This window comes from Egretta garzetta, unplaced genomic scaffold (genome assembly GCF_000687185.1).
Source record: "Egretta garzetta isolate BGI_Z169 unplaced genomic scaffold, ASM68718v1 scaffold32, whole genome shotgun sequence".
Taxonomy (NCBI): domain Eukaryota; kingdom Metazoa; phylum Chordata; class Aves; order Pelecaniformes; family Ardeidae; genus Egretta; species Egretta garzetta.
This window is the reverse complement of record NW_009259035.1, coordinates 3,786,223-3,808,041: the sequence shown is the minus strand read 5'-3', so window position 1 is coordinate 3,808,041 and position 21,819 is coordinate 3,786,223. Positions and strand designations below refer to the sequence as shown.

Here is a 21,819-nt window from a genome sequence, read left to right as displayed (position 1 = left end):
AAAGAGCAATCCCTCTGTTTCTGGAGTTCCTCCACATGTTGGCCAGACTATCACGTAAGACTTGGTTGGGAAAACAAGGAACCACTGTTTTAAACAGGTTAGGCCTTTAATTTAAAACTATGCTCTGCTCCTTTGCTTCCCCTTACAAAGTTGCCAAGCAGATAGGTATTTGAGTTCTGAGAGCAGAACTAAATTCACTGTAAAAAAAGCAAGCAGCCTTTCAAGAACAGCTTACACCTGGTAAGGGGTAGATCTACGCTGGCTGCTCGCCCAGAGGTTCTCTTTTGCCTTAAGAGGGACAGGGAATGGGAGAGAATGACACAGCGAACCTTTACTGTCAGTTATACAATGGGTAAGGAAGATAGAAAATCATACACTGCCACAGGATTGGGAAAACATGTTTTTTGAATTCCAAATGCAGCTCCATTAACTCTTCACATTTCCTAACTGTACAGAAAGATTTCATGTCCATTAAGACTCACTTACAGTGAAATTGTAACAGACTGGTAAATCTGTCCCACTCCTGACATCTACTTACAGATCTAGGTGGCTACCACCTTAAGGGTGTTATTAGAGTTATGAGTCCCTGCCTACTAAGGGGACAAGAATGCCATACATATTTTTCAGTGAACCATTTGATTTCAGTTGTTAGGAGTTCTGCCTTATTAATCATTCATTTCAAATAAATAAAAAAATGTTCCAGGCCCACTTCCATCTCTAGAGCCATACAGGACTAAGACCCCTCCAGTTTGTGCTATGCAGTGGCCTGCTGAGTCCTTTGCTGAGTACTGTGGAGAGCAGGGTATAGAACAGCATCAGCTTTGAGGAGCAGAAAAAATGATAAAAATAAATCAATAGATTATTGCGGTGTTACATCTCATAATTAAATGAGGAATTTTTAATAGTTAAAGTTTAGAAGATGGAGAAAAATATACTTCTCTAAGTGGCTCCAGCTTACCATCTATGTTCACAGCACTCCACCTTCCAGCTTCGTAAGGGCACAGGGAGATGGCAAAGAAAGTTTGTCACTACAGTGGAGATGTAAGAACCGTGCCACGGGTACAGCATGTGTGGTTGTTCTCCATTCCAGCAGGCTTCCTGCTGCTCAGGAGGGCAGAATAGGTTAAACCTACCACTAGGGTTTGGGGTTTTTTTTTCCATGGGGATTGTTTTTCCATTTTTTTTTTTTTCATTTTTTTTTTTTCCTTTACTGCAAGACTTACTTTCCAGCATTTTGCTAACTTTTATCTAGAGTATTTAATGATTAGGTCATGTATGTAACTGCATTGCTCCTTATTCTTTGCTGTGATTATCAATTGAATTCCACCTGCAGATTTGGAAAAGCACTTCCATAAGCAACCAATAATTTTTTGCATGAATATCTACTGCAGTTGTTTAAGGAAAAAAAAGTGTAGGTCTCTATAGTTGTAAAAGTTGCCTCTACAGGTTAACTAAGGGTAAATAAAATATATACGTTCATGGTACAAACGAGACATAAGCAGAATAGAGTCTGCATAGCTCTATCTCTCTCAATAGGAGAAACTGCAAAGAGACGAGATGTGTAGAGTGGAAAAAAAATATGGCACATTTATTTGGTTTAATTTATTTATGATACAATATTGAACATTTAACGTAAAATTAAGTAGACTAAATGGTTTATTAATTACAGAATAGAGAACATACTACTCTTGATTCATACATCTACATAACGTAAGTGTTATTATTTATCAATAAAACATTTTCTGTTGATTATATACTTCATTTATTCATCACACCAACATTTTCCTAAGTGCTATACATTATTTATGTAATGTATCACTAATTACTGCAACACCGATTTTTCCTCTTTCAAACAGCCTCTTCAACTCATTTGTGTCAGGTCTTGCCAAATTAATTAGGATGCTGTGCATCCCATTATTTGACTGTATTCAGATTTCATATTGCTGTACTTTGGTTGGAAAAAAGAGGTTGCCCTGCTTCTTAAATAATTAACAGCAAGCACTATTTCTAGCTTTTTCTTTACCGCCCAATGCAACCGGGCATACTATCAAATGCTGGTGACATAGGCAATGAACAAAGCGCTATCACTGACTCATTAAAAAAGATTACTGGCTGATGCAAATATACCACGTATTATTTAGCTTTATCACATATCTTATTTACTAAGTTACTAATAACCTTACCTTAAATACCAGTTCTCCTATCAGCCCATTCCATGACCCATCATCCTGAGGACTCCCGTACTTGTGATCCGGTGCAACATAAATTTCGTATTTAAAGCCGAGGTAAGTGGCCAAGGCTTCCAACACATCTATTGAGAAGCCCTGATACTTCTTCGGTTTTCCCAGCACATTTTCAGACACCATAACAAAGGGCTCTTCCTAAATAGAAATCAAAGGAAGCAACTGTTAGTAAAGAAATTACATGCCACATTTGGCTGCTGGCTTTTTTTAAAGTAAAGGAGGAACTATTTAAATACTGTTTATACAAAACTTTCCTACAGCGCGTTGTTAGTGGTGCCTCTTGCATTCTGAAAAATACTATTTTGTTATGTATTTACTTCAACAGAGAAATTTTCTTCTCTACTGTGTATTTCAGGAGTGAATCTTCTGTTGTAACATTACAACTGAAATGCTTTTCAGTAATGCCTTCTGTCCGCACTTATGCTCCGTGGGGCAGACATGCACTCACATGTCTGTCCATAAATACAGAGGATTCTACAGCACTGCCAGTTTCCACTGGCTAGGTGAACGCTGTATCTGACAAACGCAACTACCAATTCATGCTGTAAGGAATGGAAAACATGGCAAAATAGGCTGCATCACAGAAGCATGCATTTCTCTTGTCCTTCTACTGTACTTCTGTTGAGTAATTAATTTCTAGACATTCTCCTTCAGTTTTTTTAAAAATGAAACAAAAAAGGAGATCGTATTTCTAAGCCGAAAAAATATATTTGCCATAGATGGATCTCATTTATGCTCGTTCTTTATTTTCTCTGAGAACATGTCTGATCTACCTAAGTAGAGCAATGGTATCAAATACGCCCACTTTAACACTTGTTGGAATTTTTGTTTTTTTAAATATGCTACATTTCTTTCTTTTAATTCTTTACAATGCTGTGATTTAGTATGAGATTATAAGAAACATTGATTCTGAGGTGAAAAAAAATAGTTCTGGCTTGTCATGGCCAGGCCATGACAAGCACATGAAACCACTTCCTGACCACTTCCTCCAAGTCTGCATAACCCACAAGCATACAGAAGAAAACAGAATTGATTTTCCATAGTATTTGTGACCTAAAATTTGTTTATATCTCCAGAGCCATGTTTGTTATTGTTTAAATGTTTTTTTTTTCTTTATTATTCTACCACTCATCTCTGTCGATGACTTTTCACAAATTTTTCGCTAATAATTCCCTCAATATTTTAAGTTTCTTAGTATGTCACTCTATATGAACAGGTAGCACTGAATTGCAGGCAGGATGTTCTCAGAATAAGAAAGCATTGTTTGTAAATGCTTGAGTTGACATTCATGAGGATAGCCACATGCTGAGGATGCTGGCCAAGAAGCAAGGACGCAACCAGACTGCATTGGCAGGGTGTTCGTTTCTGAATGCAGGAAATACAAAAGAAAAACCCAACCCCCACAAAAAAAAAACAACCTCAAACCCCAACCAACCAAAAAACCACTCCCCCTCCTCCCCCCAAAAAGTGTTGACTGTCTCAAGTTATTATTTCCCAGTTATCAGATAGAATTTCTTTCTTCCAAATTTTCCAAGACCAGCCAGATAGAATAAAAATGGAGGGCAGCAAGTGCAAGTAAATTTTTAAAGTAGTTCTTCAGTGCCTGGGTTCCAACAACATTGAAGGAATTGAGATTAAGTTGATGAAAGCCTCTCGTAAATGAAAAGACAGACTGAATTCAGCTTTGCTGATCACTTGGATGAGAGATTCCCTACGCAGAGACTCAAAATTGCTGGAAAAAATGTTCCCACAAAAAAAAAATATTGTCATTTATAAATCTAAACACATTATGCAAAAAATCTAAAGATTTGTGCGTACAAAGGGTGGTTTAGAAGTTGATAATTTTCATATTAGAAAGGATTCATTTTTATCACTTCTAAGTTATTAGAAAAAAGTTTCTCATAAACTGAATTTTTATTCAGTTAGTTAAAAAGCAATTGCCAATTGCCCTGATTTAAAACACTGTTTAAAATGCAGTTTGTCATGACTAATTTCAGTCTTTTATTAAGCTATGTAATATTGTTTGCTGTTGAGAGATTTACAAGAAATCCCAGTGTCCAGTGTGCTATACATTTCATGAAATATAAATAATCAAATAGCTTTATGCAAAGCAACTAAGACTTCCCAATTTCTATTGAAGACTGGAACAGCAAAATATTTAATTATATCCCAAACAAAACAAATCTATTGTAATTGTTTACACTTCTCAGAAGGCACTGAAAGAGGACAGAAATACTTGTCTTCATTTTTTCCCCCCATAAATGCTGCAAGCTGAAACTATGCCAGTTGCCTTTTTTGTACACTGGGAGGGCGTTATGGGAGCTCCTATGGAAAGAGATATACATCCCTACAATATTGATGTTAAAATTATTGTCTCCATCCTTGAGAAACCAGATCTTGTAGAAAGAAAATACACAAACCAAAACCAGCCAATACATTTCTCACCTACTGAACAGAAAAATAATGAGAACAAAAAATAAGCTCATAGATGTCGAAAACTCACAAGCCAACTAATGAGTTTGGCAGTGGCAAAATTCACTCAGATGATGAAGCTTTCATTTGACCCCAATAAATGCAAGAAAATCCTGATACACTCATTCTCCCAAGCAAGTGGGAATTCAAACTGTATAAGCAGGTCTTTCTCAGAGAAGCCATACAATCACTACCCTTGGAGACGCTCAAAACTCACCTGGACACAGTCCTCAACAACCTGTTCTAACATTAGCCCTGCTTCCCACAGATGCCATCCAAGGGTCCCTTTAAACTTAAATTGTTTCAGGATGCAGTGAAGTGATCAAAGGAAGGCCACTGATCCTGCTTCTCCTTTTCTTCTACCTTTGGAGACACCTCTCCAGGGGACTGATGAGCCTCTGTGGGGCAAGAGCAGACTTCACAGCCTGAGAAGTCAGGGAAGTCTGGAAAAGCAAGGAAGTCAAAACATGCATGACTGAGGAGAAAAAGGAAATGAATGGATCGCTGCCCCTTAAATTCTTCATTTTGCAGGATCGATGATCTGCCTCACTGAGCCCCATAGCCATCAGATATATTTAGGGGGTGGCTTTGCATACAACCTCAGTGGAGATCCTTTAAGAGAGGAGCTACTTTTCTTCTACTCTACCCCTAATATGCCTCCTTGTCAACTGAATGCAGCACTGCTAAGCCTGTGATAAGGGCTCCTTCTCAAAATAGCTCCACAGTTATCACTGTCTGCTTTCTTCTTGGGATCCAAGCTGTGCTGCCCTGATACAGAGGAGGACATGTTCAAGACTTGATGCGGATCAAGGATTTTACACAGTGTTGGATGTTAACCCTGGTAGACAGCTCAGCATCATACAGCCAATACTACCTGCAGCAAAATGAAAATCAGCAGCAAACAGGTAAATTTTGTATCAGGTGAAGCTGTGCATATTGCTTTTTACAACTGTAAGAAGGCAAAGTCTGGTTCCAGAGATGATTACCCCCTGAGCAAGAGAAGCTGCAAAACGCTAGCACACTAGCACATCTTAGGAAGGCTAAAGGCAGACCCAAGATTAAAGCAACATGGCATAAAAAAAGTGTTGGGAAAGATTATATGATAGTATAAGAACATTGGAGAAGCAGCTCAGAGAAACACTTGTCTCCATTCATTTACCTATTATCACTAGGTTTATAAAACTTTTTTAGGAAGAAGCTACCCATTAAGACTGACATAGGTTTACAACATGCTACATATTAAGACTGATATAATTTAACATCTTCCTCCCCACCAGAGCTACCTTCTCATGCAGTAGCTCTGGTGATGCTTGGTTCCTTTAGTAAAGGAATACTACTTGCCCACCACAGATCTACTCAATTTTTGTCAGGTGAGTTGATCTGATTGCCAGGGGTCCAGACAAATGCCAGAGCCAGGACAAGTGGTGGAGTAAGACTGGATAAGCAGAAGTGAGGAGGTACCACGCATGTGCCCTCTTTGGTGTCAGGGGATGGTTAAGCAGCTCAGAATACTGACTTTAAATTCCAAACTTTGATAGTCATCTTATAGTTCTTCAACGAAAGTCAGGTTTTGGAGGTTCTGGTATTTTTGTATAGATTCTTTCTTTTTGGACATATTACAGAAAACTCTTGAAAAAACAGAAAAAGCACCATTCAAATCTTCAACATAGCGTTCTAACTAAATATGTGAGCGGAAGAAGTTGCATTCAGTGACCTATTTACAATAAAGTGGTGGTCTCAGCCCAGCTGTTAATGATTTTACATGCACACCACATCATCAGGAGATCATTGAATGGGCAACAAGACAGATTTTCTCTGTAATTACGAGGGTGGAGTCTGTGGCTCTAAGTTGACACTTATTTCAGGATAGAAGCTATACGGAGCCACGATACATTTACGAGAGTCTTTTGCTTGCTCTAAAGATAAAGATGCAAAAAAAATTCCAGGACATACTTTATAAAGGGAAAAGCAAAAGCAAAACAACATGTTTGGCATTATTCTCCTGCTCAGATGAATCCTCTTTTCCCCTTAGAATGGGCAGAAAAGCTTCCTAGCCAGGATGCTATACAGAAATTATTAAGTAAACAAAAAGTTATTGGCTTGTGAGATCAGAAAAACCGATCACTGCTGAGATTTACAACTCATATTGGGGCTTGACTCTAAAACTGCAAATGGATAGCCTTATGTGCTTCTACTATGTTTGGAAGAGAGTTTTGAAATTAGGTAATTATATGGGTGGTTAGAATTCATAAAGCGTATGAAAATGACCTCTGTGCCTAGTCATTAGAAATGTCCGAACACACTGGGATATAATACTTTAATATTGACACTCTGTATTCATTAAATGGGACTCTGTATTCATTAAACCTTCCCTTCTTCTCTGCTGAAAGTAGAGAGAGTGAGAGGCAAAAAAACAGAAGAAATGAAGCTCAGCTTTGGGCAAGACTGTCAATCTGTGCTCAGCACTGACTCTAGAACAGTGGGCAGGCATGTCAAATGATTCACATAGACCAAGCAGAGCCTCAGCAATCACATGAAGTAAATATTCACTGTGACACTTTAAAACTCCCATCACCTGCAAATGCTAAGAAACTGCTCCCCAAAGTGAAATTCACTCTCATTACTGGATCTCTCAACTCCCTCCCAGTGGCTGCTGTATCCCAAAAACCAGCCATTATAACCAAAACCAAGCACTCAGTCTCATAAACCATAACCAAAACATTTTCAAGCACAGGATGCTATTGCCTTGTTGCTAAGCATAATTACTTTTTTCTCGACTCATAAAATAATTAACTCCCCCCCTTTTAAATGTTAGTAATTTTACTTTTCTTTCCTCAAAAGATTTCAGTGAAATATGCAGCCCCAAATACTTAATTTTCTCAAGCGCTTTATCGACCACTGTTTTGGGGATTTATTTGGCTAGGAACAGCACAGCAGCTTGTTATTTTTAATTGAACAGCAATGTACATTACTTGTGTTAGAATCAATGACCAAAAATTAATTGAAACATTTCATTCTCTCATTACAGAAATTCTCCCACTAGCAAGGGTTAGAAAAATTGCTGCTAAAGGTAACACAATCCCCACCCCTTAATAACAGGAAAACAAAGATGAAGATTTCAGACCAACAAAATCTTGCATAATTAAGATATTACACTCATTCGATATCCTCTTGTGCCAACGGGCTGTGTAACAGTATTGGTATTGAAAACCACTGTTCTCGGACCCTGTGCTTTTCAAACAGACTGATTAGAAAGTCAGTTGTACTAACAGAAAAGTCACCTTGCCTGCAGGAAGAAGCTAGTTCATTTCCCAGAAGCTGAATACAACATTAAAGGAAGGGGATTTTAAATTTGGCCTTTATTTACCACTGTCCTTATGCATGTGCTTAGTCTTTTGCTTTTCTTAATGACAGTTTTCTCGTCATCTTCAACAAGACATGAGTTTGTACTTTCAGTTAAAGTACTTTAAACAGTATTTTTTCTCCTGAATCAAATGGTGGCTTCTGGATTGATTACACTATTCAGTTTAGTGCTATTCAGAAGAAACAAACAAAAAATGTTAGCCACCCTCCCCCCACCTTTATCTCCCATTGCTCTGCAATGGCACTAAGGTTTCTTTCAAAGCATCTATGGCAAATGGTCTATTAGGATGCAGCCAAGCTTTGTGTATTGATTTTAATTCACAATAACTTAATGCACCTAATAGCTCTTTCTGAACCATTATAGTTATATGATAGGAATATGGATTGAGCTTGGAATCGATTGGAGTGTTTTAGAGTACGTCTAAACAGCACAATGTTAGCTTTAATGTAGCTAGCCCAGATACTGGAATTAGCAAAAGTGCAGTAGGGGTATATTAACCTGCTGGGACCAGCATCATACTTCTTCCCCAGCCACGCAAGAGCTCCTATTCATAATGAATTTGCATAATACTTCACAACACTGCACTGTTATGCAGTTCAAGCCCTTTTCTATCTTGCATAGTATGGAAGAGTAATTACAATCAGAGTAAGAACCTCTTTCTGCTTAAAAGTCAGATTTCCTGTGTGCTCTGTGAACTACATGAGTCACTCTGGAATGCAAATATGCCCACAGAGCAGATAGGTAAGGGTCAGTGAGAAGACAGGAGCTAAGGAGCCTTGAGAGGTAGCCCTTGACATACAGATGCATTAGGTTGGTCCTACCAGCTTTTGCGTTGCACCTGCCTTGCTGTCAAACTGTGGCCCCAGCCAGGTCCCAAACTATTTGAATTCCTCAGTATTCACCTGATCTAGTATACAGCACCTGCTACTTTAGAAAAATGGACTGGAAATATGAACTGAAACCAAAAGGGGCTGGGTTTCCCAGCAGGCTCTGAGGTTAAAGCTTGTAAAACAAATCATCACAGTAGGCACGTGCAGCGGGAAGAACTGTAAGGTTTATGACCTACCCGTTTTAACACAAGCTAGGTAGCTCAAAGGGACATAAACCAGCTATTAAATGTAACCTGTGCCCAGTCAGTAGCAATTTCAATTTGGCCCTTGTACAGGTGTGGTGGGGGGAAGAGGAATGGAAAGACAGGCTCTGGCTCTATCAAGGGATATCAGCTTCTGTTATAATACTAATTTTAATTATTAACATTTTGAGGAAATCTCATCACAGTACAGTACCACTTGAGAAAAATATCAAAGTATTTTCCTAAAGAAACCCAAATACATATGCAAATGTTTGCAGATAGAGGAAAACGGAATGGGAGGATTACGGGGAGGAGACTACACCAAACCTAAATCTCTGGCAAAGTGGGGAATACCTAATCAAGGCATGCTCTGCGCTGATGGCTGCTTGTGCACCAGTTATGGTGCTCAGTTAACACTGACCAACTGCAAGGCAACAGCTGAAATGGCTCCTGTCCCCATTTTCTGCTTAGTAAAGTAACCCTAAACAGAGCTGGGCAGAAGAGAAGAAGAGCTGCTCAGAAGAGAAGCAGGGCAGATGGCTGAGGGCAGGAGGCACTTTAGGAACCTCATTTTCTTCCATCCCTGTTTATGGGTCATTGTTCTTAGTCCCAAGAAAGAAATGCACAAATTCCACTCCTCTATATTTTGTTGCTTTAATACTGCCGCTTTCTCTGCAATCATAAACCAAATTTTTTAGCAGGGCCTGTTGCAATAGGACAAGGGGTAATGGTTTTAAACTAAAAGAGGGTAGATTCAGACTAGATATAAGGAAGACCTTTTTACAATGAGGGTGGTGAAACACTGGAATGGGTTGCCCAGAAAGGTGGCAGATGCCCCATCCCTGGAAACATTCAAGATCAGGCTGGATGGGCTCTGAGCAACCTGATCTCATTGAAAATGCCCCTGCTTACTGCAGGGGGGTTGGACTAGATGACCTCTAAAGGTCCCTTCCAACCCAAAGCATTCTATGATTCTATTCTGTATTAAAGATTAATTTTTTTCATTAAACACCCAAGTATATTAAATACATTGATGTGCATGTAATGATGGCATGCTGTCTGCATATATGGAGGGGAGGAGTAGTGGCCAATATAATGGCAGAAATGAGGTTACAGAGGTCTGGAAGGGATTAGCACCCGGCTGACTAGCATAGGGTAGAAAGTTTGGGCTTAATTCAGCAAGTGGCGCTAATATGTATTCTGGAAGTTTGTGCCTGTGCAGTAAGCTAGGAGGTGTACAGTTGGTTTCAGAAGGCACCAGAGCTTATGGAGCAACTTTTGTATGCTAATAGCTCCTGAAATGCTGAATGGGAGCGCAAGCTAGAAAAGTAGATGCTATTTGCTATGCAGGGTAAGTAAGGGAAAAGGGTGAAGAAGGAGAAAGACACATATCAGAAGTCTTCTCTTGATTGTTTGTAAGAATTATAACTGTCACATAACGCAATTATTACCAGCCTTCAGCCTTAAACATTATATCTGCCTGAAAGCAAAAGCTAAAAACTAGGGAACTTAAGGAAAAAGCTGTCTCACTGGGGAGCCAGTATTTCCCTTGCTATCTCCTTGCTTTCTAACAATACCTGGCTCAAATGAAGTCTAGATGTCTTTCCTTATTTTCAGAAATTAAAGTCTCTAAGTGAAAAGCATGAGATAGCATAATCAGGCTTAGAACTGCAACAGAAGTGCCTGCTTTTTATAATTACATTGTTTCTAACCAGTACCACCTTCATATCCTGCATACTCTATATTTAAAAATACCTAAATTACAAATACTTCTGACTAAAGTTTCTGAGCAGAGCTAGGTCAACACAAACTACTGCAAACTCCTGTCCTTAGTTTGTCATTTTCAATATGTGTTACTATGTTCTTTTATTCCAGTAATGCCAACCTATTTTCTTTTATTTGCCTAGAAATAGATACGGTTTTACGGAAATGCAAGCTAGAAAGAATCCCTATAATCTTCTTTCCTTTCTCTGACTCAGGATAAAACTACCTAGACTAAGCAAGACAAACATGAACCTACTCCTCCTGGAAAGACTGCTGACAAAGCAGAGTCCACAGCCTTCTTACAACTGAATGCGTAAGTATTCTTAGCACTAGAAAGCGTAATAGGAGCTCTGAGAGCTACACTTCCCTTGTGACGGGAAACATTTGCTATAACTATTAATAGCTTGCTTATCCTTAAAATCATTGAGAAAACATTTGACCAATCAAAGAGCAATTAAGCTCCATTTTTAATTTTGAACATATGATAATAACTATTTAGGAGAGTAAAAATTGATTCATCACCAGCATACATCCCAATCCATTTAAAAAAATGCTTCTTACATTAGGAATGAGCAAACTATTATTAAAACCTGTAAAAGTGAGTAACTTTTTTTAATGTCAAAATTTCAGTTCAATAAATGCTTGTCCAGAGTCACACCCTGAAATCCAAATTCAAGCTTCCAAACTGGAAAATCTGCCCCATGAAAAGATACTGCAATACCAACTGACTTTTCCACAGGCAAAAACCAGTCTCGTCACGCATATCTCATACCGAATGACAGCTTTCATGTCAACAACCAGGGTAACTATGAAGAGTAGTAAATAGTGAGCCTAATCCTGTCACGCATCATTGCTCCTGATTATTTCATTCATTTACCAATGAAATGAACACCTCTATCACTGTTGCTATAATTTATCACCATTTCACTGAACATTTTTCTTGATGTGTTTGTCTGTAAAAGATATATTCTTTCCAACTTTCTTTCAAAGATGGATGTGGGCAGCAAAAAGGAAGAGAAATTGAGACACAGAGATTTGTTGCTGTCTAGGAAATTTTGCATTCTTCACAACTAGCAATGGAATATTCTAAAACTTCAAATATTTCTGAAACATTTTGACTACAGCACACATGCTATATACTAAATACATTACTGAGTTATTGTATATAGAGATTTTATGACACGTTCCAGATAAACTACATCATTCACAGCTTTTCTGACATTTAAACTCAGGTGCATAAATGGCCATCAAAGAATGATTTTTCCCTTACAAGTAAAAGAGTAAAATATGTTTGCTCCAAACACAAATACTACAACTGATGAAGATAGTCCAGTAATGTTTCTTAACCTTACCACCTCTTAAGGCACTTCTGCTGCCATAGAAAATTCACTGCGGTGCACTATAGTCCAATATACCAATAATGTTGAGACACAGAGCAACATATAATTTAGTATAATACACGCCTTAATTAAAATTATTTTTTTAAAAGATTGTAGGCACTGGTGCATAGAAAGTGCGGCCTGACAGAATGAAGAAGGATTCACAGAAGGGCGCACCATTCAATTGTGAAAGTGGGAAAAGGGGTCAGGACCTACATGAGAAAAGTGAGCGCCAAAAAAATGGGAGAAAATGGAAGAGGCATTATCTATGAGACTATTCTGATTGTACAGTATTATAAAATGTTTATTCAGTATTTCCTGAGGTATCTCACACATAACCTTTGCTGCAGTTGATCTCTATTTTACGGTCATTCACTGATGTTTTTGTCCTGCCATTTTTTTTGTCCTTCACCGCTTCTGACTGTTTGTTCCTCTGTGTATGCAGAAACACTGTCTTATTTCATCTCTCTTACGCCTTTCCTTTTTCCTATCACTTTGAAAGCTACTCCAGCTTCTTGGAAAGGACTTTTGTTACATTGTTTAAACCAGTGTTGAAAGTCAAATCCCAAAGACATTCTCAACTTTTAAAACCAGGACTTTGCTTCGTATCTTACTTTTCATCTTTTCTCTGCGCGGTAAGTTCAATAGAAAAAGGGACTGAAGATGCAGGCCTCCTGCCAGCTCATGTCCCTAAAGATATTGTCTGCTTTCAGGTTTGTTTCTTTCCTAATCTGGGCAACAAATGCTCATGCATTTAATGCCAACCATTGAGAATTAAACTAGTCCACATTTTCCCTGGTGCTTTTTTTTTTTTTTTTTTTTTTTTTTTTTTTTTGCTATGCTTTTCTTCCCTTCTGCCAGCCCTCTCACTACTCTCACTATACCATGTCCTGCAGCGCCCACCTGGAGCCAAGGGTCACCAAACTGCCTCCGGTCCACCTAGCTCTGTGCAAGTAACATAGGCAAAAACTCTCAAGAAACAGTACACAGGGATGTACGGCAAAGCATAATTTAGTATCGCTTGCTATTATTTTTCTTTCCTTCATCCTGCCTGCATTTTAGGAACCATCCAGATATGAAAATACATGCCTCCTGTTTGGGAGCTGTATCAAATTTTCATGTAAAGTCACAAATATATTTTGCACCATTAGGAAGATATACGTTATGCACTTTCAGAAAAGGCTCTGTACTTTTCAATCAAGGTGTTAATTCTTTAAAACAGTGAATTTCAAACCTTTTCCTTTTTCAAACAACAGGGGCTTTTTTAGAAACATGATTTTGCGAATACCTGCTGGCCTATTCATTGTCAAAGAGGCCAAATCTCATTCCATTTCTGATGGCTTAACATTCATATGAATAATTCATTAATTGCCACTGCTACTAAAACGATATTATGAGAATATCTGCTGTATTCTAGCTCCCTTTCAATAAATCTGAGCAGCTGAAAAAGAGGACGATAAACTGAAATAGCCAAAATGGATATCTAGCTAAATTTGTTCTTGGACAATTGTTCATTCAAGACACTTTGAATTTGTTTGGAGTTATTATGCTGACCTTTGATTGAGCTACATTTCAGAAACGCAGAATACTCTATTTCAGAAATTCACCAGCAAGTCGCTTGAACTTAAAAGTAACTTGTCAAATACAAAGTTCAAACTTTGTCTGCCTGTGGGGAAGGATTCCAAGACAAAGACATTTGATATTTAAGTAAGACAAAATAAACCTTTTCTAGAAGTGTAGAAAGTGTGTTACTAATCCAAGTCAGATAAAGCGTTGAATCACACATACACAGGCATGACCATCATTCCCCTCAGAATAAAGCACAAAGAATTGCTTCTTATTCCTATTTATGCAAAGGAGAGAATTCCCATTAACTTCAGAGGAGCTAGGATTCACTGCCAAATGAAGCCAGAGACTTCCAATTTGGGGACATACTGTATTCTGTCAATTCACAAAGAGATTTTGTTTTGGATCTGCAGATACATAGCCCATAATTATTAAATTTGTCTAGGGAAAGGAATTAGTAGATGGATGCAGATGATGGGAATTGCTCAGCACTCGCTTTTTGAAGGACTGCTTTGGGGAAATGAGTCGCAATCATTTATCATTTTCAGATTGCAGAATGTTTCATTTCATAATAAGTATAATGCAGTATAACCCAGGTGTTGCAATTTGCTATCCTCTCAAATTCTACTGCAATTTTTAGAACCAGTCCTTTTCAACCTGAAGGCATAACAAAATGAAATTGGAAGAGGAGAAGGGTTTCTGTCTGGAAAGACACAAGAGATTCAAAGCTTTAACAGAACAGATTAACAAATTATGTTAAATTCTCAAATCTCAATGAAAAAGAAACTTATTCATATTCAAAGGTGTTATTTCATTTTAACATAAGCCTTCTTGTTTCCCTGGATCAAGACCATGTTGTTAGAAACGGGCATAATTAATAACAAGAACTAATCATTCATGGTCGATAATAGATTCTTTACTTTTAACAGAAACATATTGAATTAATTCAAGAATTCGGAGAAAGATGGAAAAGGAATTACGATAAACATCATCACTAGAATAAATTTGATGGGTGAAATCCCTTCTGTGCTCATATTAAAGGCAAGAATCACACATTTTCATCACACAGGATAAATATAAATCTCCAGCTTTGTCCTATCCAGCAGATATAAAACCTGATGAACATAGCATTTTCACATATTGCTATGGCCTTGATTTACCCGAAAGAGTTCTGTTAATCTCTCCAAACTATAACTTGATTTTTTTATTGTATTTCACAAAATTAATGGCCTTAACAGCAAATTTCCTTTGATAATAGCTGTAAAATGAGTAGGGCTTAATGAAATTCTAGTGTCTTTGTTGACCAAGTTTTTCTAAGAACAAGTTTTTCTAAATTGTATAACAACAGAGGGACTAAAATTGTAATTTTAAAATGAGAGAAAACAAGTATTCATGATTTTTTAAATAGCTTTGCTTCATTTCCAGTGTTATGTCATCCAGCTAAGACTCCACTCAAATTCAAATGTTATATCCATTTATTCATTCTGTTCCAGTAAAAATAACATAATTGCACCATTGTAATAAGCTATGTGAATAATGATGGGAACCAAGCTATAATTAGCAACAAGTAAAGGCCCTATAAATTTATCCTATAGCAACTTATATGTTTAAAGTAATGATATGCTAATGACAGCTATATTTTAAGTCTCAGATTAAACTAAGACTTAGAAACCAGCATATCTTCATGAATAACCCTTACTTATGCATAGTAAGAGCAGTAAGAGAAACTGCTAGAGGGTAAGCACCCTAAATAATGCTCTGTCACCCACAGGGGTGGCAGCAACATCTGTGGATATCCAATGATTGGAAGAAGTTAGAAATAATTAGCACTTTGCAATTCTGGCATCTGCACCATCCAACATCTCTTCAAGCTTTTGATCAGTAGCTTGATTTTCTGTCAGTGTCTGTCTGTCTGCCTGCTTGCCTCTCTCAGCCCTTAGAGTTCGTGGATGAGTGAGAAATGGTATATTATCTTCCTGATTTCTGGCATTTTGGGGAAAGTACCATCAGTCAAGGAACTGCTAGTGAAAAATATTGTTTCTGGCTCATGAGTTTAAATAAGTATTTGCTTCCTCCCTTTATTCATGCAGTTTACAAAATGCTTGCCTCTTATCTTTGCTGAGTAAAATCAAATGAACCTGTATGGTTCACAGTCAGTTTTGTCTAGATTGGACTGGCCAGGCATGCAAAGCTCTGCAATTTTAAGAGAATAAAGGAAGTTTTATGCTATGAAGCCAAAATGAATCATTTGCCTCTTCCCCATATATTGCCTTCGGTGCACGTTCTACATAAACCGCAAGCCAGTTAGCAAAATGATGATAGGAGATTTTAACAAAGCACAGTTCAGACTAATTGTGTTTTTCACTACTTATGCATGGAAGTTGTCACCAGTTGTGCTTTAAAACTGTCAACAAAACCAAATGGATTTTGTGTGCTCATGTGAGGCAGCACGTGAGGACTGCAGTGAGGAGACTGAACTGCCATGTGCTGAACTTTAAATGTCTGCCTTCTGTTTTTATTATTAATATAGAATCCTATCAGCAAAACTAATGGCTTTTTTGTATGTTTGCAAGTCGCTAAATATTCATGCTACAATGACTTGAAAGAAGAATGCTCTCTGGCAAGCTAACTAAAATAACTGGGGATGAAATCAGAGGAATAGAGAGGGGAGAGAGGGAAGAAGAAATATGAAAAAAATTTCCAAGATTCTAATTTGAATTTATTTTGCTAGACAACATCCACAGATCATTTTTGTCAACTGAAAATTATACTGAATCAATTAACATAAACCTATCGGGCAAAACACAAAGACCAGCCACTGTCACCGTGATGCTAATTTGATGAGCATGTAATTAAAATATAAAAACCCCCACCCTACTGCTTTGTCTTTTTCTGTGCATTCATCCTCCTTATTTGGTTGGGTTGGGTTATTTTTGTTTTGTTTTGTAGATATCATCACAGGAATTTCTCTAATGTACTAAGAGCTGGAACAGAACGGGCACCCCGATAGATAATAGCTTTTAAAGACCCATAAAATAATTGGAGGGGTACAAAACTGTGCTGTATGTGGCACTGACACTCTCCGGTGATTTCACTTTCCACCCCTGACTGAGCCTTTTCCTTCATGATGCAATGTCAGCAATGCAAACTGTGGAAACCACTCTTGCCTTGTTCTTTATAAGCAAGCGGTCAGGCCCTCAGACACTGAATTGGTAACGAAAAACATGAGTAGATAGTAGAGACAGGGAAGTAGCTCAATACAGCCTTTACTGTTCTGCAGCCCGGGGTCAACTTTGTGTTTGGGCATCGGTCCAAAGCAGCCTATACATCTTGTATTAGTTTCTTTTTCTATTTTTTTTTTCTTTTTTTCCACTCTAACAACTCTGCTCAAGCAGCCGATGTTTATGACAGGGAATACACTGGCCTCATATCACAAAATCCCTTCCTATTCTGGTAGACATTTTCTGTTCAGCTTTAAACCAACAGCTTTGCTGCAGCTGCTTAATGCAAGGTGTCCACGCAGGGGAAGAACCTGGCTGAAGAAGAGCTAGGAGGGGGCACTAGCTATTTTACTGAACTAACGTTACTCACTCAAAGCTGATCTTGAATATTTTCCGAGTGTGGCAATTTGTGTCAGACTGCACTCAATTTGGCAAGGCAATTGGAAGGCAGCTACATCTTATGAATCATTTGGAGTTTCAGCTAGGTAACTTTAGCTAACAGGGCACTTGAAGTTGCCCTTTATCAGTTCATATGGTTGTGTAATTTAATTTAGTATGTGTCTGTGGAAGAAATGGGTTTTCATGTGTGTTTGCTTCACTCTCTGAAATGAACTATACTGATAAATAATTTTATTTTGTGGAAATTGCCCCATTGCTCTCGTATTGATAAGCTGAAATCAGACACTTGAACACCGGCTAAGGTCTTGGTAAAATGGTGTCCTTTAGGATGAGGATGTGCTTACCAGCACAGTCACCACACGCAGAACCACTCCTCGCATGTTATTCTCCAACTTTCTGTCTGTTAGTGACCCATTCAGACCAACGACGGGATTCCAGCAGCCGAGCTGAAAGAGAAAACAGAAATAATTTCCTCATTGCCTGTAAAACTTTGCCAGTCATTCCTCTTAGGCAGCTTTAAGCAGGAACGTACGAAATAAACAGAACAGCTTCTGGAATCAATGGGATGGGAAGTCAGGAAAGGGCTTGCACACAGATTCATCTTTAAATTGCAAATGAAGCAATTAGGGATACCAGTTTGTGCTATTAAATACCAGTGTGCAATGGATGACAGCATCCAGGGTTTGGGGGTATATGTATTGCTTTAGAAGAGCTGAGGGAAGGACTTCTATATTAATGAAAAAACGTTTAAAAAGTACTATGGCTGTAATAATATTTCTACCTTATTTTCAGTAATACACTAATTGGAGAAATAACAGCTACCATAATTTTAGCACGCTGTCTGCTCCAGCCCATCTTTCCTAGCAGGACTCTGATGAAAAGAATTACACTATTTTTAATTAAAGCTTATACTACTCATTGATAATGAAACAGCACTGATTTTTAGCCAGGTTAAAAATCCCATTTAAAGATGATTGAGGAAAAGACCATTGGATAGGCACATCACAGTATCGAGAAAAGACTGCAACAGATAATGCAGAAAAAGGAATTCAGCTATGAGATGCTTTGCATTGGTGCTATTGCGTGTCTTGGACTTCTACAGACAGAAGCTTCTTCTCAACGATCTCTCCAGGACTAACCTCCTTTCAGTCTGAATTTAGTAGATACTGACCTGTAATTTAGCTCCTCTGAAAATACAACTTGCCTACATTCTTACATGATGGCAGATGCTTTTCTTGGGTACAGAGAAACAGACTCATCCCTTAGCACCACACACAAATATTACTGGTTACATTTTTGGAATTCATTACCATATTCATCTATCCAGTACAATTACCAGTGTTAAATCCAAAACTCAACAGAAGGACAACGACTGACTTCAAAGGACTCTGAAGCAGAGTCTCAATTATGGCATGCAAACTAATTGCCTATGTAAACCTGTTGTACAGTCAAGTGTGTAGAGAAAGAGGTAGGCACCTGCAGGTACCAGTTCTTGCTCTGAACTGCCTTCTCCATGGACTGTGCATGAAATCTATGGAGGGATGCTCATCTTCTGACTCGGGTAGATGACTTAAGCCTCTAAAACCCAGGTGGTTTTCGTGTCCCTATTTAAAGGCACAAAAGGTCTTGAGCTGACAAAACCAAGATTATTTCTTGAGGCATTATTACTGCTGGGCCCAGTGGCCTCTACTAAGACTGGTCTCTCAGAGAATTCAACCCTGTAATCTGTGAGAAATAACAACTGTAAAACATCCAAAACATTACTGTACTTGAATGCAGAGTCACAGAAATGGCAAAGTGCCTGAACCAGCTGAAGGGGTCTGTGAAAGAAGGGGAGTACCTTTGCTGACCGTGATTGAACTCAACTTTACAGAAAGCGTTATGTTCAGTTCTTCACGGGAAAAGCCTCTGTATATGTATTTCATAGATCTTTCAAAGTGAGACATGAAATACGGAACAAATTGCAAGTACACACATGTAACAATTTAAGAAGTGGACCATTTGAAATATTTTTCTTCATTACACCTACTAGGCTATTTTAGAGCAACTTCTAAATTATTTAATTTCAATATATTCATATCAATTATTTGAAGATGCCTCCTTAAGAAATGGGTGCCTCAAAAAGTAAAAAACCCAATCTTTTCTGTGGTGATACAGAGACATGTTTCCCAATAGAAGATGGCCTTAAAACAATGTAGTCATTTCCCTCTGCCATTTTCAGGAGTGCTCAGAGCTGTCCTAATTCTTCCCATTTTGAAGTTAAGGTTATACTATTGTCAGGGAAGGAGCAAGGGTGATGCTGAGCACACCTTTAATCTCAAGTAATAACTAAATCAAGGATCTACTGGATTCAGAACTCCAGCAGAAATCATTGAAAGCAGCAATAGGATACGAGGAGGAACTAAAGCATGAGGCATCGCATTCATCTTTTGCAATTACTCATCTTTCCAATGGCTATTTCTAAATAAAAGCACAAACTGTCGCTGCTCGGGTTTCCTCACTTCCAGTTCCCATCTGATCACAAAGACCAACAACAGATTATGGTAGCCATCTCTGCCTCTTCTATAACTCCACAGCATGTCTAGCTGTTCACAGCAGTACAGATGCACTGCTGACATTTGCAGGTCCTCATCACTCCCCTGGCAAAGCCCTCCAACACTTTGAGCTGAATAACCTAATTGCTGAAGTGTGTCACCTGTGATAATGCCGTGAAATGCAGGGAATGTATTTGAAGTGCGTGTGCCATACACTGTATCTGATAAACTACTGCCATCCTATGAAGCAAAGCATTTGATAGTCCACATTTTCTGTATTAAAAATATTGAAAACAGCACTAAATTCAGAACAAAACTACATTAAATTAATTCAGCAATTGTCATTCTTAGTCACATAAAGAAACTAATTAGAACTTAGATCCAATTAGCATATCCAAATGTGTTGGAAGTATAATTACTGCAGAAACTGTACTGCTTTTGCCAGATTTAAACCCCTAGGAAGTTACTGAAGAGCCTTTGTATCCTTCTGAGGTTAAAGTCCACTTTTAATTATGTACATTAATGTGTACATATTTATATAATTTACTTTTTAGCCCAACCCATTCTACCTTTGTAAGGAAAGAAAACAACCAACAAAACTGATTCCTGGAATTTAGTATAGCACTAATTTTCCTTTAAAAAGGCACATTTTATTTTCAATTATTGTTCATTTAATTTTACATTCAGTCGCTCCTTTATGCAGCACAGTTATGGTGAAGACAAATGCGCAGTGCCTTGCCAATAAAGTTGAAATTGATTTTGAGTGGGAGCTGCTTACTGTTATTAGGTGAAAACAAATCAACATTTATCGGTGACAATTTGAGCTTGTCACTGCAGCAGGGTAACTATTGTTGAAACAGCAAGGTGGGGGTGGTATGAAGCCACCTCTTCAGCTCTACCTCTCGCTTAACCACTTCTGCAAAACATTCGTTGCTTCTGCATTTACTTCCTTTTTCTTTTGTTCTGTCTCTGATAGTTGAAACGGGAGAACAGATCAGGTAATAACAGTCTCTCTCACTAATTCTGGTTAATTTGTGTAGAACAATATGGGTGATGGGAACTCTCTATTGAGCCCAGTACTTGTCGTCTTCATACCATATTAATTCACCATTTATAGTGCTTTGCACTTCAGGTGCAGTTACTTTTGTTTATTTTAATGGCAGCATCCACTCTGCTACATTCAGATATAAAATGATGAAGATGGAAAAGCTGCCAAAGTTCTGCTTCCTCTCATATCCAGCTTACAGTCTCTTTCTGATCAGCCCACCTCCCAGCTTGTTATCCCCTCTGTCATCATTGTTAGAATGCATTTCTCTCTCCCGCTTTGCAGGCAAAGCCAAAAATTGACCTCCCTTTGCGGAGGTGCTTCTTAATTAGACATTTTTGCCTATATGAACTACACATTATGGAAGGTCTGTAATTTGTCTATTGATATTAAAATAGGTAAAATCTATTTTATGTATATCTGCAATTTCCAGACACTGATTTATAAGGAACTTAGAACACCAAAATCTATAACACTTTTATGATAGAACTTACAGCCGGAGTTTTTCCCCTACTTCCTGTGAAATTAGTGAACACTGCTGAATACCAATTTCATTTTTTTCCGGGAGAGTAAAATGTGATTAAAACTGTGTCAATTAATTGAGCAAAATACATTGGCCTGGTGTGATCACAGTTGAGGACAATCACAGAAAATAAGTAAAACCAGAATACTGATATAAATGCATTACTTAAGTGCTTGTCACTCCAGGAGAGTGTAGAGAAACTGTTACTTCAATTAATATAGAAAATATACAGGAACC

At 38.1% G+C, this 21,819-nt stretch overlaps 1 protein-coding gene across 1 annotated transcript in view; it reads right to left on the bottom strand.

The window, feature by feature from the left end:
• The window catches only part of GRID2 (glutamate ionotropic receptor delta type subunit 2), a 746,969-nt gene that overhangs the window by 135,639 nt on the left and 589,511 nt on the right, over positions 1-21,819 (bottom strand). Inside the window, 2 exon segments of the mRNA XM_009634848.1 lie at positions 2,184-2,381; positions 17,825-17,926. Coding sequence (XP_009633143.1) covers positions 2,184-2,381; positions 17,825-17,926 — 300 coding nt within the window.